Source organism: Desmodus rotundus, chromosome 1 (assembly GCF_022682495.2).
Source record: "Desmodus rotundus isolate HL8 chromosome 1, HLdesRot8A.1, whole genome shotgun sequence".
Classification (NCBI taxonomy): Eukaryota; Metazoa; Chordata; class Mammalia; order Chiroptera; family Phyllostomidae; genus Desmodus; species Desmodus rotundus.
Genome location: NC_071387.1, coordinates 67,166,136 through 67,185,398, shown reverse-complemented (window position 1 = coordinate 67,185,398; position 19,263 = coordinate 67,166,136). Strand labels below are relative to the sequence as shown.

The 19,263-nt window shown below is 37.3% G+C and overlaps 1 protein-coding gene across 3 annotated transcripts in view; it reads right to left on the bottom strand.

Moving 5' to 3' along the window:
- Positions 1-19,263, bottom strand: part of FOCAD (focadhesin) — a 320,136-nt gene that overhangs the window by 109,793 nt on the left and 191,080 nt on the right. For all 3 annotated transcript variants that reach the window (XM_045193625.3, XM_024558416.4, XM_045193626.3), the window contains exons 16-18: positions 6,492-6,626; positions 2,801-2,851; positions 1,991-2,074 (exon numbers count right to left, since the gene is read on the bottom strand). In XM_045193625.3, the coding sequence (XP_045049560.2) occupies positions 1,991-2,074; positions 2,801-2,851; positions 6,492-6,626 (270 nt within the window). The remainder of the gene's footprint in view (positions 1-1,990; positions 2,075-2,800; positions 2,852-6,491; positions 6,627-19,263) is intronic.

The window sequence follows — 19,263 nt, the reverse complement described above, 5'->3', positions numbered from 1 at the left end:
AAGCATCCACAGAAACATCAACTCTACGTACATCACTACCCCTTAGGAGGGAAGGTATAAAGAGCTATTTGTGGCTATTAGGAATCAGACGATATGGAAAAGTTAGATTGAGAAAGTCCTAATATTTGACTGAGTAGAGCTCTTATTTGAGTATAAATGCTAACAACCATAATCAGAAACTGGATATAGCCCTAAAGTAGAAAAATAAAATAAACATATCAACATTGAAAGAGGTAGAGACGAAACAGTCAAGTGAATGTGAAAGTTGTTTAATAAAAGCTGTATATTCCAGCTGGAATATTATATGAATAACTGCTAAAAATAAAATTATTATCTTGTGATGTAAATTAGCAATTGCTTATTAAAAATAAGATGCTACAGCTAATCTATTGTAGGAGTTTGCACATCAAATTTACATGTAGCTCCTTTCTTTCCTCCCTCCCTTCCTTCCTTTTTTCTTCCTTCCTCCTTCCTTTCCCTCCCCTTCCCTCTTCTCCTCTTCCTTCCTACCTTTGTTCCTTCTTTTATTCTTCCTTCCTTCCTTCCTTTCCTTCCTTTCCTTTCTTCCTTCCTTCCTTCCTTCCTTCCTTCCTCCCTCCATCCCTCCCTCCCTCCCTCCCTTCCTTCCTTCCTTCCAGAAGCTATAGGTATTGTGCCCTGGCCAGTGTGCCTCAGTTGCAACATCATCCCATAACCAAAGGGTTACAGGTTCAACACCCCAAATCTGGGCATGTATGGGAGGGAACCAATCAATATTTCTCTCTTGCATTTGATGTTTCTCCCTCTCACTTCCTCTTTCTCTAAAAAGCAGTGAAAAAATGTCCTCAGGTGAGGATTAAAAAAAATTTTTTTTAAGAAGTTATGGGTATTGCTAGTCACAATAGTACAGTCTGAAGTCCCATATTTTTTAATTTTATGAGTCATAAAACACTTTTTGTTGAGGCTCCCTATTTGTGCTAACTGCATGACAAGGCAGTCAATCTATCTTGGGAGTCCTCAATAACATGGGAAACCCTGTCTTACTTAGAACTGGTTTTACAAGAGCCCATCATTCAGTGCCCCTTATGTGGTGGCTCCTATTCAATTCAATAGACAGACGTTTGCCTGGTTCTTACTGATATCTAATCTCCATACAAGATCAATCTAGAAGAGAAAACAAACCCATTTCAATGCCTGAGGACCCCAAGAAATTCACACTGAAATTTCTTGCCTTCTGGCCTCAAGGACAGACTCTGGGTAATGTTACATATAACTTCTAATACTATGGCTGCCTTACACTCTAAAGGCATTTGTGCATTTGAATTAGTAGTAACTAAATTTGAAATCAGACAACTCCAGACATAACCTGATAATTTAAAGATGGTTGTATTAGATAAATACTAGAAAAGATTGAATATTTTTAGTTTAGTCTAAATGCTAAGATAATGTCACACTATGTGTTAACTCATAAAAGACAGTAATACTTTCCTCATTCAGTTCCCTGGTGCTCACCTACACATCATTTAAAGCTAACCTAATATATAGTAGATTTTTTTCACATGGCCTCTCTATTTTATATTACAAATAAACATCTGTAATGTTTGGCTGCACAGGGGTATAAGTCTTAGTTGGTGCAGGCCAGGCTTGATTTGAAGTCCCAGATGGCACTCCAGCTGGGCACAGTGGTTCCTACAGTGGCATAGATCTTCTAGAGTAAGCCACCGGCACAGGCGTGCAGTCATATACTCTGTCGTATTAAGGAGACCTCATTTGCACCACAGGTGTCTTCTATCTGCTACTAAGAGATTTAAATTCATTGTGATTCTAAGACCATTACAGATCACACAGATAACGGATATAAATTACTATCTTTCTAGACAACTATCTAGAGTTACACATACATCCATCAGGTATGAATCTTCTAAGGGGCCAGGATGGTGGGAGGGAGATACAAATAAATTTGTAAAACCAAGCAGTAAAGAGATACCAGTGAGAGAGCAGAAAGGCCTACCTGTTCAGGCAGATGAAGAATGGTGTGCTCTCCGGAGCTGAAGTGTGACAGAGATTTATATGCAGCATTTGCTACAACTGGGTCCTAGACAGTAAAACAAATTTAACAGAAAGCACATTTTAAACATCAACTCTGGAGGAAGCAATTTGGAAATGGTATGCACTTGCCTTATCTCTCCCAATTGAAACAGAGAGAAAACAGCACTGGGTAGAGAAATCAGAAGCACTAACTTTTTATCCAAGCTTAGCCATTAAACATAAAGTAACTGATAATCGCTCAGGCCCCATGAGGTAGTATGGCTCAGTGGAAGACGTGTGAGGCTTAAAGTCTGATTTGCCTGGAACTAGATTCTGATGTCCCAGCTACTCACAGGGAAAATTAGCTGTGAGGAATCTAAGCTTTTCCACTCATGAGCGAGGGATAACATCACCTAGATATAATTTCTCTGTGCTCCTTAATTGGAAACTATATCTAAAGAATGGACGGAACTTTCTGCTTGTTTGCCACGCTTGCTGGTGGGGGAGGGACAAAGCAGGAAGAGGGAAGGGCCATGAAAAATGTGAGACAATGGCAGCAGTTCCTCTCCAGACAAATGTCAGCTTCACAAAGTGATAAGCGAACTTTATGGTAAAAATGTATTAATGAGAGTAAATTGAGAATAATTTTTAAAGTTGAAACTTATGAATAGTCACAATTCCTTTAAAATCAGGAAGCCATCATTTCCAGGGAGTCATATTTTTTACTCCAAGAATCTTATTTGATGGTTCTTCCCCAGCTTGGGTATTTCACTGACACCCCTTGTGACAGTACCTTGTTTTGAGTGTGGGTCCAGAGGAAGCTGAGGACTTGAATTTTAAAATTCTGAAAAATCAAAAAACATCAGAATAAAATTTTAAGACAAAAACGAACAATCTAAAGTAGCAAATAGTAGAAATTAAATCACTATAAAATTTACACCACTCGTAATTGACTTAACCTGTATTTACCCATCATTCATAAAATGAAAACACTCAGAAACAGACTATAACTTAAAAACACAGATATTTAAACAAAATGGGGTTTTAAGGTTATTAAAATTAGAAACCTAATCCTCTCTTTCGGACCTCTCAAGCCCCAGTACGAAGGTCACAGCCCTCTTTAGCGCCACTGTTCCTGACCCCACCCGGCAGAGCCTCTCTCTCCTCCAAGCAGTCTCGGGGCCCACCTCAGCACCTAGAGTGTGGTCAACTGCCTGCCAGACTGCATCTGCCTTTGGGCAGTGACTGTCCTTTCCATCTAAGGGCCTGGACCATAAAGCCCAGAACATACAAACACAAAACCCAGTTTCTCAAATGATAACTAATAAATAATTATGCGTAAAGTTGTCTTCCAACTTCTAAATTCTTTCCCATCTAAATTATATAAGGTTCTTCTATACCTCCTTGCCTTTGCATATTCTATTCCCCAAACTTCAGTGGGAAGCAACATTTCACTAATTCTTCAAGGTCCTAGTGTAATAGCACCAATTAAATAAGGTTTCCTTAGATTCCTCCTAAGAATGCTGCTCACTTCCACCACTATACTCTCAAAGCCTGAGATTAACTGTACTCATCAAACGTTATAATTATTACCGCTTGTGTCTACCTTCTTTACCAATTTTCGAGCTTTTGGAAGGCAGAGACTGACGGCATGGTGTGATAGAAAAACATAGGCTACAGAGCTATAAAGTCCTGGGTTTAGATACCAGCTTTCACTGAGAAACAACAATGTTGGTGAAATTATTTGCCTGGCATATAGCAGACATTCAGTACATATTTGTTTAATGAAGAATGAACCTTGTAAAAAGTCATATTCTTTAGCTATAAAATAAAAAAATAATACCTTCTTATCAGATATGAGATCTAACTAGAATAGTGCTGGAAATATATAATAGGTACTTTAAAAAATTTTTTAATTTGTAAATATGTTTTTTTATTTTAGAGAGAGAGGAAGGAAGAGAGGGGAAGAGGTTGGAAGAGAGGGCACACATGTGAGAGAGAGACACACACACACACACACACACACACATACACACACAGATGTGAAAGAGAAGCAATAGTTGGTTGCCTCTCATTCATATCCCAACTGGGGATCGAACCTGCAACCTAGGTATGTGCCCTGACTGGGAATCAAACCTCCAACCTCTCGATGTATGGGAGGACGCTCCAACCAACTGAGCCATAATAGCTAGAGCAGTATAATTGGTACTTTAAAATAGTATCTATTATTATTTATTAGTATATCTAAGGCCTAGTATAGTTTTAATAAATATATTCTGAGTCAATTAATAAATGTACCAGTATTTTGTAAAGCAATTGAGAAAATACAGTAATTGAAAGGTGGACTCTATTTTCAACAAGCTTTTAATGGGGAAAATAATATATGTATGCATATACTTGCAGTATAAAATAGAAATAAACATCCTTAGAACAGTAGGTGAAGAAGTTTTGGAGAAGTAGACTCTTGATTGCAGAAAAATTCTCAAAGAATGGGATGAGTTAAATCAATTCTTTATATCCTAATATAGATTTTAAGGTTAGAGATGAAAAAGAAAGTGATTCTAGGCAGAAAGAACATGAACAAAGAAAAAGAAACAGAAAAGTTTAGAGACCGATAAGGAAGCCATACGTGGCTCAGTTTTCCTGGAGTGCAGGAGGTAGAAAAGAGTGAGGCCAGATTCTAAAAGCCTTGATTGGTTAGGTATAAAGAGGATGGACTCCATATCAGGCAAACAAAAGGTACTGAAGTGACTAGGGACAGCAATGACCAAGGAAATGCTTTGGGAACATTACTTTTTTCAACTCTGGCTTACATCCAAACAAACTCTAAGCAGTTACCAGAAAACAAATTATTTAAACATACACAGGGAAGGAGGGATGAGAGGGGAGGTGATGAGGAAAAAGAGGAACAGAGAGACAGACGAAGAGATGTCTCCCTCTACATTTCTTTACTTCTGCTTCCATGTGGACTAGGTCTCTGAGGGGATCACCTTTCCTGGGAGGAAACTGATGGATAGAATGAACAACAGAAGAACCTCAATGTTAATATAAGCGTGAAGGCAAACCAAAATAAAATGCCAATGTAAAATTTGAAGAGGAATAAAACCCCATCTAATTCAAAAGACAATTTACAGCCATTGGTAAGTAAACATAAGAAGCGTACACACAAATCACTTCATATATTAACATAATAAAATCTGAATAACTCAAAGCATAAGCAATATAAAGGTATGTGCATTCAGTCCTTGAAAACAAAAAATAAATATACACAACTTGCCCTTACTTTGATTTTTAGTGTTAGCTCCGTTTCAGTGGCCTGGCAGACTTTCTGACAACACAAAGGTATGTGCCAGTGAATAGGGGCCATAAAAAGAGACTGCTGGTGAACTATGTACTCTAGGAGTCCCAAACGGATTCCTTTTTTAATACATAAAACAAATGTTGAGATGTGAGAATAAACTCACAATATCCTGTATGGGTTCAATCATGCATTCAACAACTACTTACTGAAGATATATTACGTGCTAGCTGCTGCATACTCAGCAAGAACAAACCTGATTTTATTCACGGTGGATACTTAGAACGATTAGAAGTATTATCCTACGATTCTGTCTTACCATGTGATCTAAAGTATGAAAAGGATTATTATCGGAATATCATGGGAGGGTAGTTTATCAAAGTCTGTGAATCAAACTAAAAGTCCACCAAGACTTGCAGTGAGAACCAGCTGCTGCCCTTTGAAGGAAAAGGAAAAAAGGTGCACATGGAAGGGAGTATGGATACCAAAGAGGAAGCATAAGTAAATTCACCACTCTCTCCACTTCACTCAAAGAAGAGTTAATGAAGAAAACGTTAAGCAGGAATGTATGATGAATCTTACAGCAAAGCATCTTTCACCCAGTGTTTCAGTTCATTATGATGACAAACACAGAGTCATTCATAAAACTATTTTCCTCTTCTAGGATGGCTTCATTTATAATCCTCCTCATTGCCGAGTATAGACGAAGATGACAGGTATATATAGAAAATGGGAACCAACATGTAAAAATTAAATCTCTATGGCAAATCCAGGAACAAAATGACAATATATCCACACTAATGAGAGAATCTGTCCTGCTTTTTAAAAAGTCTTTGTACATTTTTTTTAGAACTTAAAACACCAACAAAATGAATTTAAACTGTTGGCCTATTCCATTTGAAAATTTTTATTTTTTAATTAACTACACATACTGAATTTTTCAAATCTTGACTGTACTCTCATAATAAAAACTTGGTATCCTTTACATAAATAAGTCTCAAAGACACAGAATTGATAAGAGTGGATAGCCTCCTACTCCTAAAAGTCCATAAAGATATCAAAATGTTCTCAAAATAAAAAGTACTAAAGGATTTTTGGCAAAGAATTACAAATATTTTTTTCCAAAAGTTATTATAAAACATGTTTTCCCAATGTGAAAACAATTTATTGAGCTCCAAATGTATACCTCATATTCAGCTGTATTGACTGTTAAGGAAGGAACCAGAGAAAACAGCTCACTGAGGGTCTTCAGAATGAGAGGCCTCCTGTCACAGCTCAGCTTTGGGGACAGAGCGTTCCAAGTGGAGCGAATACACACAACCTGCAAAGCAAATAAAAAGTCAACGCGTAACAAAATCCCAATTCCTATGAAGCCATTAGTAAGGAGTACTTTTTAAAATGTTATATTTTTAAATTACAGTTGGCATTCAATGTTATTTTAACTTCATGTATAGAGCACAGTGGTTAGATAATTATGCGACTTAGACATGATTCCCCAGGAACTTTAGTACCCACCTGGCACCACACACAGTTATTACAATATTATTGACTATTCTCTCTGTGCTGTACTTTACATCCCCGCGACAAGGGCATTATCTTTTATTATAAGAAAATTTGAGAAAAGAACAGAACATACATAGAAGTTAAGATATGCTAAGGTATTGCCCTCAAAAGAAATTATTTAAACCAATATAAACTGCGGTTGAAGAAGACCCAGCCTGCCTCGTACAATTGCTTTTTTTTACTACTTTGGTTAATCAAGGGGAAAAGAAACCTCTCTCTGTCTCTTTCTCACATGCACGCACACACATGAAATTCAATTCCAGACTAGCAACATTCATTGTTGAAGAATGAGTCTCTGAGACAAAGAAGGGTAAGATAATGCTAGGACATTTCTAAAGCCAGGTATCCACACTTGTTGTAGTTTTTCAGCCCTGCTGAAACTACACCACCACTAAGAAAATTGGGATGTTTATTTATACATATGTATGTATATATATATGTAAATTGAACACTTTTAAATCATCTTACATGCTTTTAAAGAAGGTGGGAGAATGCTTATATTATTTGAAATAATAATTTAAGATGGTTTTAAAAGTCATCTCAGATTTTTTAAGAGGCTGTTAAGTGATAATATAAAAACCAAAGCCCAACAAAAATGCTTAAGCTCAATTTCCTTAAACCAAGTGTTCTTAGTTCATTTTAATATCTAGTATTATGGATATTCAAATGTCCTCTTAAGTTCAATTCCAATAGATATTTTATTAAAACTTTAAAACTCAGGAACAGTGCAAACACAGATCAATTAGATAGAGTTTAACAAGGATTAATCTTTCTAAAATACTCCAGTCTCTTCTCTTAGGCTTGAATTAACACACACAATTTATCTCCATCTACACATAAATTATTTAGTAACGCTACAGGAGCTGGTCAGCGAAAAGATGTCAAAGATAAGTGAATAATATATACTTAAGGAGATGCTCAAAGGAGAAGACAGGATAAAGTATCTCAGAAAACTTGGATTTAGTGCTGTTGCTCCTATTTCATACTTTCCATGAAAGAGTAGAAAAATACTCTTTGACTTGGGATCCACTACAAAGTGGGATTCCAATGAAATGTACTAAGTCGGGCAGTACTACGTGCCAGGCATGACAGTAGGCACATCTATATAAAGAAGTAGCTCTAATATTATAAATCATCAGTATTTGAAATTTAAAAGAAAATTCCTTAAAAGCTTTCAACATTGAGTGTGTACCAGAGTAGTTAGTATATCGTACTAAGAGAAAGAATAAAATATAAAATACAACCTAACCCTTCAAAGAATTCAGCACCTATTGAAAAAAAGAGAAGTGTATGTAATTCTAAATTATCAAAAACAAACGGTATATGATTCGATTTCAAACTGTGTCCAACAGAAAGTATTTTCAAGATGAATCGAGGGAAGAAAGATAACAGTAGGTGGAAGTCATCAGAGAGGGTTTCAAGAGGCAGTTAGTGTTTTTATTTTTTTTAATAATGTTTTAAATCCTCACCCAAAGATATGTTTATTGGTTGAGAAAAACATTGATGTGGAAGAGAAACATCGAAGTGAGAGAGAAGCATCGATGGCACCTCCTGTACATGCCCAGATCACACCCTCGTGCCCGCCTCACTGCGGATGGACCCTACAACATTTTGGCGTACAGATGACGCTTCAACCAACCCAATAACCCGGTCAGGGAAAGAGGCAGTTAGTCTTGAGATGGGACTTGAGGAAGGGATAAACAGAAATGAGCAGACAAACCAGCAGAAAATGGAAAACTTAAGTCAAAATACACAAAAAAGAGCATGTTGCAGGCACAAAATGCATGAGTACCAGTGAGGAATGCCTCATGGGTCAGGGATTATCTGGAATACCAAAGCAGTTTGTACCAGCATCAAAAAAGGCAGCCTCTAGAAATTTCTGAATTGGGGAATAGATAAAATTAAAGTGCTACTTTTGAAAGATCCATCCAGTAGTTGCATAGCCAAAGTTGAAGCAGTCATCTAACTCTCTCTCTCTAATTCCTATCTCTCACTAATCCCTAGCACATTAAAACAGCCTCAAAGTTTTCTAAAAATTGTACGCTCAGTGTAGTTAGTAATTGTGCGTGCTTTCTCCTCACTTTAATGCCTATCCAATTCCAACTACGTTGTTTCAAGATCCAGTTCAAATCCCATTTCCACAATTAAGTTTTTTCTTACAATTCAAGCTCTCATTTTATCGCTTTCTTTCCTCCAATTTCTAATTCTTAAAATTCTGTATCACCCAATTTAGTATTTAATTATATACTGTCTAGTATTATTCACTCTTTTTGTGAATGTAAATTGTATCCTCAACTAGATATTAAACTCTTAAAAAACAATGATGTCTTACAGTTCTCACACCCCACTACCTGGCACAGTACTAAAGTATATGACAGTATTAGTTCTTAACTACTGATGATACTGAAACCTGAGGAAATAAAGAATTTAAAAAATTTGGAGAATGAATTGGAAAGCTGGATATTATGAGCCTAGAGACCTGGGTGAATAAAATGTAACATTTAAAAAGAGTTGAAACTGGAAAAAGGAGCATATTTGCAGAAGATGGGGGCTGAAAAGTTCCGCTTGAGATGTTTAATTTGAGTTGATAGAAAGACACCCAGATAGAAATACCCTGCAGGCAACAGGAAAAAAGGACTGTAACTCAGATGTGAGGCTGATCAACAGCTCTGTCATATGAGTGTTTCTGTAAATCAAAATACAAGGAGGAAGTATGGCCTCAGAGATGTCCTGATGCACTTTGCAGATCAACAAAAAGAGATCTCTGGCCACCAGTTACAGAAGTAAGAAACAGGTTGTGCCCTTCCCATGTGGTGGTGGGTGGATGGGGCGTGAGGCTACATACTGCAACTATTTTCAAGAGTTTACAATTTTATTTTAAAAAGTCTTCTTCCTAGAACATTCACAATCTAATGCCTGAAATGGTACTCTACATACAGACTGTGAGAAAATATTCTAGAATCCAGCCATAAATGGTGGCCTTATGCATAAGCAAGGTATGTTATAGAGAATACTTGCAAGTCCAGGCTTGTCTATACTTAAGCAGAAACAGAGAGGCCTCCAGTAAAGAAGGCTGCTTTCTCTGACTTTCCCCAACCTGAGCTATTCTTCACTAGATCTTCTGGCCCTGAGAGCTCCTTGGATTGAACCTGGTACCCTCTCGCTACGCCCATCTCCTTGACCCACCAGTGTTTAGAACTGTGAGATCTGTCAAATTATATCAGATTAGTCAGGCTCATGATCCTATCCTTTGAAGGCTTGTTCGGCTTTGTTCTGCACATTACCTAATAACTTGTTTGTTTTCAAAAAAACAGATTGACTTCTGGTTTGAGCAATATGATGGGCCACACCTGAAATGATAAGACGAAAATTCTACATATACATAGCTGAGCTGAAAAACAAATAAAGGAGGATGGGGAGATATCACCCAGGGCTAGAAAGAAAGCGGGAAATACCTAAATTGAGGTATTGTAAGGAATATATCAGTTTCCATAACCTAATAGCTTGCGTTTAAATGTCCACATGGGAAGAAGAGATAGAGCCTTTAGCCTACGTAAGGCGGGAGTTGGAACTGAGACTCTCATAAAACCAGCACGCTTGTAGGGCAGTACCTTAGTGTAATGGCTGAACAAGAGACCAATGAGTTGAGAAATTAATATAAAAAATGTTATGGGCTAGGGGCACCTGGACCACACTCAAAGGGTACTCTCAAAACACATAACCCAACTGATTCACACAGAAAAATAAAATAAGCCCCTCTAAATATGAGGTCACAACAAAAGAAAAATTTCAAAACATGTAATGATGCATGAGTCCAACATGAGTGAGAATCAGCAAGAATAATCAACAGGATTAACCATCCACTACCTTCAAATAACAGAGCAAGTAGAAAATAATACAAAAGCACCCAAAAGAATAAAAGGTGAAAGACAACACATTAAATTCCAAGTAAAAGAATAGGGCATGGTGGAAAATCGAGAAACCTGGAAAAGAACCAAACAGAATCTCTACAAGTGAAAAATACAATCATCCAACAAATAGGAAGTACCCTACATGTAGACCAGAGATTAGAGTTATAAAACGTTTCTTAAAAGTTCAAAGTCAGGTAACATTGACTGAGGTGCCTTTCTTATATTTACCAAGAGTCCCTAGCAAAGTTTAATGTTAGAATGGCCCATGGAGAAGTGGTTGATTCCAGGACTGGGGTGGGGAAACTGTAACTTAACTCTGGAGCACCTTCTGGTGCCAGAAAGTAAGGAAATGTCCATAAAAGGGTATGGTATTGTTGAAAGGGCACAGGAGCCAATCTGAAAGAGTTCCCAATGGCCAAATAAATATCCATGAGTCTACACTAGTAGAAATGAATGAATGAATGAAAGAAAGAAAGAGAAGGAACGGCTCTTCCTTACAGAAGAATTCTAACTATAAAATGTAGAATCAGTGAAGGAAAGAAAAAAAGATCATCATTAGATACCTCAGGAAGAAGTTGTAGGCAATATGTGCTGATGGACGTTAAAATTATGGGGCAAAAGTCTGAGGACAAATGGGACAATTACATAGTCTCAAAGTCTCACCAGTGAGACATTTATTAATTACAGAAGAAAAAACAGTAACTTTGCTGTGGAAAAACTCAGAATTCATCACCTTAACCAAGTGATTAAGATTAACATCACCTGTAACAAAACTTACTAACATCATGTACCCCTGTAATGACACACTGTGAAAGACACATTATTTCTGCAATATTCTAAAATACTGCAGAATGCATAACCTCAATCTAATCATGAGGAATAATCCTCACATCCAAACCAAAGGCCATTCAACAAAATAACTAACAGGACTTTTCAAAAGTGTCTAGTTCATGAAAGAAAGAGAGAAAAAACAAAACAAAACAAAAAACTGGCATAGATTGGAAGAGTTAGGACACATGACAACCAAATGCAATGAGGGACGATGGCACAGTAAAGAGACATTAGTGGGAAAAGTGGTGAAATCTGAATAAAGTGCACAATCTACTCAATAGTATTGTCCCAATGTTAATTTCTTATTTTTGATAACTGTGCTATAATGATGAAAGCAAAATGTTAACATTAAGGAAAACAGAATGAAAAAATATATATAAGAAGAAGTCTCTTTCTTTGTAAAAACCATAGCTTTTTGAGATATCAATCCCATACCACACGATTTACACACTGAGAGCACAACTCGGCGGTTTTGGTACACTCACAAAGCTGTTGCGGCCATGACCACAGTCAATTCCAGAGCATTTTCATCACCCCAACAGGAAGCCTCAGAATCCTTTGTCATTCCCCATTTCTTCCCATAGTTCCCAATACTAGGCAATCATAACTCTACTTTCTGTCTGTATAAATACACTTTTTCTAGATCTTTTCTATAAATAAAATCATATAATATGTGGTCTTTTGTTATTGGCTTTTTTCAATTAACATATGGCTTCTAAGGGTCCTTCATGTCATAGCGTATATCTATACTCATGCCTTTTTATCCTCTCTCACTCTGTCTAAAAAATCAATTTTATTTACTTTTTAGCATGTTTTAAAGTATATTTCATTGATTATGCCATTGCAGTTGTCCCATTTTTTTCTATCCTTTATCCCCCTCCACCCTGTACCATTCCTCCCTCCAGCATCCTCCCCATTAGTTCATGTCCATGGGTTGTACATATAAGTTCTTTGGCTTCTCCATTTCTCATACTATTCTTAACTTTCCCCTGTCTATTTTGTACCTATCATTTATGCCTCTTATCCCCTGTAACTTTTCTCCCATTCTCCTCTCATCCCCTCCCTGCTGATACCCCTCCATGTGATCTCCATTTCTGTGATTCTGTTCCTATTCTAGGTGTTTGCTTAGTTTTTATTTGTTTTTTAGGTCCAGTTGTTGATAGCTGTGTGTTTGTTGTCATTTTGCTGTTCATAGTTTTGATTTTCTTTTTCTTAGATAGGTCCCAACATTTCATATAGCAATGACTTAGTGATGATGAACTCCTTTAACTTGACCTTATCTGGGAAGCACTTTATCTGCGCTTCCATTCTCAATGGTAGCTTTGCTGGATAGAGTAGTCTTGGATGTAGGACCTTGCTTTTCATGACTTTGAATACTTCTGTCCAGCCCCTTATTGCCTGTAAGGTTTCTTTTCTTTTCTTTTAATTTTTTAAAAAGATTTTATTCATTTATTTTTTAGACAGGGGTAGGGAGGAAGAAAGAGAGGGAGAGAAACATCAATGTGTGGTTGCCTCTGACTTGTCCCCCATTGGGAACTTGGCCCACAATCCAGGCATGTGTCCCGACTGGGAATCAAACCAGAGACCCTTTGGTTCACAGGCTGGCACTTAATCTACTGAGCCACACTAGCCAGAGCTGTAAGGTCTCTTTTAAGAAATCAGCTGATAGTCTTATGGAACTCCTTTGTAGGTAACACTCTCTTTTTCTCTTGCTGCTTTTAAGATTCTCTCCTTATCTTTATTCTTGGGTAATTTAATTATGATGTGTCTTGGTGTGGTCTTACTTGGGTCCAACTTCTTTGGGACTCTGAGCTTCCTGGACTTGCATGTCTATTTCCTTTGCCAGATTGGGGAAGTTTTCCTTCGTTATTTGTTCAAATAAGTTTTCTATTTCTTGCTCTTCTTCTTCTCCTTCTGGCATCCTTATGATTCGGATTTTGGAACATTTAAAGCTGTGCTGGAGGTTCCTAAGCCTCTCCTCATTTTTTTGAATTCTTGTGTCTTCATTCTGTTCCAGTTAAATGTTTATTTCTTTCCTCTTTTCCAAATTGTTGATTTGAGTCCCAGTTTCCTTGCCTTCAGCATTGGTTCCCTGCATATTTTTCTTTATTTTACTTTGTATAACCTTCACTTCTTCATTTTGCAGCTTAACTCAAGAATTTCTGTGAGCATCCTGATCACCAATGTTTTGAACCCTGCATCTGATAGGTGGGCTATCTCCTCCTCACTTAGTTCTTTTTCTAGAGTTTTTATCTCTTCTTTCATTTGGGCCATATTTGTTTGTCTTGGTGCACCTGTTACATTGTAAGGAGCAGAGCACAGGTATTCGCCATGGCAGGGCAACCCACTTTGCTGCATTGTGGTGCTGTCTGTGGAGGAGGGTTCAGAGAGGGAGCAATGCTGCTTGCTCAGTTCTCACCTTTCAGTCACTTCCCCCACTACCCACCAACGAAATGCTCCTTTCAGGTGCTGATTCCCAGGTGGGTGGGTTTGTATATGTCCTAGGACCTGATGGGCCCCTCCAACAGCCTCTCCTGTGAGACTGAGAGTTTCTCCTACTACCACAACCCCCACAGGTTTTTACAGCTAGAGGTTTTGAGGCTTTATTTCCCCACGCTGGAACTTTGGGTTGCATGGTCTGTCTTACTCCCCAGTTGTTCCTCCCAGTCCACCATCCGCCATCTTGCTGTGAGTCCTCTCCACCCCGGCTGCCTGTTTCCACCCCTACCAGTCTAGATGAATGTGCTTCTTTAAATTCTTAGTTGTCAGACTTCCAAACAATTGAATTTTCTGGCAGTTCTGGTTGCTAACCTTCTTTTGGTCATGCAAGGAAGCGAGGAGTACCTACCTATGCCTCCATCTTGGCCAGAAATGCCTATTTATTTTAACATTTTAAATTAATCATTACTATATTAATGATTAATTTTGTATTGTATTTTTTTTACATTACCTTTTAGTCCCCTTATATCCTGCACCCCCCCCCAACCACCCCAGCAATCACCACACTGTTGTCCATGTCCATGAGTCTTTTTTCCTTTTGGCTCAATCCCTCCACCCCCTAACCTCCTGTACTTATGCCTTTTAGTTTTCAAATAATAATCTATTCTATGTATATATCTCTCTGTACTACATTTTAAAACTTTTCTGTAAGTTTAAAATTATTTCAAAATAAAAGATTATACCATAGGAATAGAAAAAAATGTACTACTTAAAGAAATAACAACTGAAAGTTTTCAGAATCAAAGAAGGATGTTTATTCTCTAAGTCCTAAGCAGAATAAATAAAAATAAGTTTATATCTATATACATTATGACTGTTTACCACCAAAGGCAAATAGATGATCTTTGAAAATAAAGACTATATACAAATGAACAATTTAGAGTAACAAGAGACTTTTCAAAATTAAAAAGATCATACAGTAAGATCTTAAAAGTGCTGAGGAAACTGCTAGCCTACATACTAAAACCGCCCTTCAACAGTAAGGGCAAAGCAGGCAAAAATAAATAAATAAAATAGGAGGAACACAGCCTAGGTATTGTGCACATATAACCTATGAGTATTTATTTACAAATGACTCAGAACATCTTGCTTTGTTTGTTTATTAAATTTTGGAGCATTCATCCCATTCTATGTGCTTACATTATGCATATGTTGTTGCTCCCAGAGAATGATATTTTTTTCTTGTTATTCTATTTTAGCAACACTAAACAGTGCAGATTTAAAAGACCCTGTGCAGTGTGGAATACTGGAAAGGGTACATGATTAGAGTCAGAAATCTCAGGTTCTCCTATTTGGTAGCTATGTGATTATGGAAAAGTCATTAATCTACTTCAATCTGTTTCTCCAGCTGCAAAACACAACACTAGGAATAGCTGCTTTACGTATAGCACCAGGTGAACAGTATAGGCCATACTGAGACAATTGCATGCAAACGTGCTTTGTACATAGTGAATGACGGTTATTGCTATTATAACCAATGGAAAAAATAGTAAATCCCAAAAGAATCAGAGCCTTTGTCTCCAATTCTTGTGCTATAAGAATGACTTTGTTCCTTCGCAGAGGAACAGATAGCTATCTTCCAATTTTACTTCCAAAAGCTATTTCTAGAAATTCCTGTGAACAGCCTACTCCTTTTGTTCTCATGCTTTATTCCAACCAGGAGAAAAGCTTTATAAAAAGCTCTAGGCTATGAAAACTGCCTTACTTGCCCGTTTCAGATGAAGGTAAAAGAAACCGCCTTCACAATTAAAGGACTCAAGTCATCATCACGCAGTGAAGCCCTCTTAGCTAATTTGGCACTTACAGTTCCCAACACAGGGTGCTCTGCTACCAAAACAGGGGTAAGTGGGGCTTCAGGGAGACACAGTCAATGGAGCAGAAACAATGGGAAAAATAAGATTCTTTCTTGTCCTAATAATATGGGGCTAAAGGTTACAAGTATCAAAAAATGACTAGCACAAGTTTATTTAAGCAATTTCAGTCTTTTATGTCTGAGCCTGGCTTATTATAAAGGCAGTGCTGTAGAAAATAATAGGAATAAATATTGCATTTGCATTTTCAAGTCCCTTATAATCTAAAGCACAGTAATTCTTATGATTTGCTATTAGAATTGCTCAACTTTATAAAGGCACATGTCTAAATCCCAAACTGTGCCTTAGCCAATCAAAAACATTTGTGCTTGATGTGGTAAAGCTACGTCATATTAAGAATCCCTAACATTACCATGCCATTTCATAAAGAGATACACCAGAGACCTTTCAAATTATTCTGCATTTCTGAAGAACTGTCTACCAGTTTGTAATACACACTTGCAATTCTAATATCTGAGCAGAAGAGGCTCAGAACTGTGTAAGTAACACATGTAAAAACAGAGAGGCATTTATTAAACAGATTGATCTAGACTATCAAGTCACCTGCGGGACTCACTACTCAGCAGCCAGAGATTTCAGGTTTCTCTTTTATTCCCCCATGTGAGAAGCTGCAGCTTTTCTGAGATACCTCCCTACAAGGAACAATATCTTCCCATGCAAACTCCATTGATTTCTCTGCAGGAACAGGAAGAATGACACAAAGAGCTCCCTGCAGGGACGTTCACTTTTCAGTTTTGCTAGATTCTGCCTGGATTAATTACCTATTTCATGTTGAACATTCTGGCATGAACTAGCAAACTCACAGTAAGAATGTGTCAGAAATATCCTTTCAGCAGAAAATGATTAGGCCCAATCTCCTTCCCCTATTCAGACAGAGGTTAAACTCGAAAGTAATAAGAAGAAAATAATAGAAATTCAATCAAAATAGCTTAACCCCCCCCCCAAAAAAAACCCCAACTGCCAGAAAGTTGTTCAGCAGATCCAAAATTAAAAGCAAAACAAACTGAGTATCCACCAGCAGCAAGCATAAAATATCATCCATCTAAATTTTAAAGAGCTAGAGAGACGATTATGCCTGCACTCTCGAAAGAGACTGAGAAATACAGTTTAGTGTCATTTCGTATTTGAAAAATCAACATGCTGTGTACCAAATTAACTGGTGAATCAAGCAGTCACTTCAGAGGCTCCAAAAACACTTCGGAGAGTAACGTGAAACTGCGAAGATGAAGCTTTTAGGAATAGCTATTGAGTTTTCAGTCCACTTTAATCTATGGAGTTTTGTGAATACATTTCTAAGTAACTAATGTAGACAGTTACTGAAACTTAACCTGATTTCAGGTTCACTGAAAATAATTCTTCTACACCCCTCTAGCCATAATAGAACTGATGTATTCTTCGTGGATAACAATAGTGAAGATCAGCATCTTGGGCCTGAAAGGCTTGTAACAGATCTACCTATAACTAACTCCCTAGCAACAAGAAGAAAACATACCTGTGACCTCTTTACAAGGAAACACACTCCTGATTAAGAAAATAAAAACTACAAATTCAAGAGAAAAGAACAATTTAACAGGCCTTCCTGAGGAATTACTTTGTTTTTTAGTGACCAAAAGCCAATGAATTACTACAAAAATCATTCCCCCAGACAAGGTTTGAGTAAGTATAAACAAAGTTTTCATCCACACACAGGTAGCATCTAGTAAAGTGCTTGGTGTGTAAAGGCAAGTCCCTTGAAATAAATCTGTTGAATGAATGAATGGTGCTATTTGCCCCACCACCAACTAGAACAGGGCTGAGTACTCTTTCTGCCAGGGGCCAGACGTAGTATTTCAGACTTTGGGGCACAGTCTCTGTCACCACAACTTAACTCTGCTATTGTATCATAAAAGCAGTTCTTGATTTGCAATCTATTTATGTTGCAAATAGATTGCAAATATTGGTAAATAATCACTAAATATAAAAAATAACTCAGAAAGGGCATTGCTTGTGTGGAAGAGAGAGACAGCAACTTGATTAAAAAATGTTTTGCCAAAAATCAGTACTTTGATTTGTCTCTTTGGTCCTGAAGGTTTTAGATCTCAGAGCACTGACCTAAGAAATATTTACAGTAAGTAGAGATCTACCTTCCTTTTACAGAGTAGAAAGGAGAGTTGGGAAAGCACAAATACCATGATCTCAGATAAAAGTTAGTGAAGAGCCAACAGTGAAGTGGAAGCTCTGAAAATGTAGTCACTTAAAACTAATGATGTTTACCCATCCCTAAGACAGTCTTCAAATTTCCCCATGTACTCCAGTTTGTAAACTGTGGATTCAGTGAACTCTTCACTGCAAATTGTTGGTGCAAACTCCCTGCACCCAGATCTCTTGAGAAACAGCAAATCCAAAGCACTCCTAAGCAAATACTACGGATTTCGAAAATTCAAATTACTGTATATGTAAAAACAATCCACAACTCTGAGTGAGCAATTAATGTCTTCTTATTCTCAGAAGTCTACATTGCAACTGAACAGCTACATCAGAAATCCAGAAAAATACCCATACTGCAGCAACGCAAAGGGACCTTTCAAGAAAGCAAACCACAACTACTGGAGAAGAGGAGAAGAGAAACTGTTGAATTTCAAGACCATTTACAAAGATGAGAAACAAAGGGTGCCTAAAAGAAATGTTGGCAAAGTAGGAGAGACAAGTACAGGGCCCTGGGGCCCAGGAGAGGAGGGAGGTGCTGGTAAGAAAAGCTTCCCACGACTTTTGAACCCCAGAGAAGTTAAGAAAGTTGGGAAGATCATTGGCTTTACCAGTAATAGTCCTTATTTTTCATCCAACATAAAACATAAAAATAAATCACGTTCTGTTTAAACCTCTTTATTATAAAAAATTAAGGATATAAAAAAGTAATGTTTTTCTCACCCCCAGCTCTGTTCAAACCTAACTGTCCACTTGTATCAGAAATGTAAACCTGCTAAATAATAAAGGCCTGTGCAGAGATTAGGATTTGAAAACATTTATCACAGTGTGGGTTATAATATGAAAAAAACATGAAGACAGAAAACAACTGAAGTATCCCATAATAGGAAATTTATCAACTACATTGTAGCCAAGTGCTCCTGCAACCAGATGTCAGTAATTGTCCACACAACACGGTGCCAACGGTAAAATGCTGGGGGGAAAAACGGGTCACAAAGATTGGGGGATAAATGGTAATGGAAGAAAATACACTAAAAAATAAACTATAAAGAAGATTATAATGTGATCCTATTTTGTTATATTTTGTTATAGGTGATTT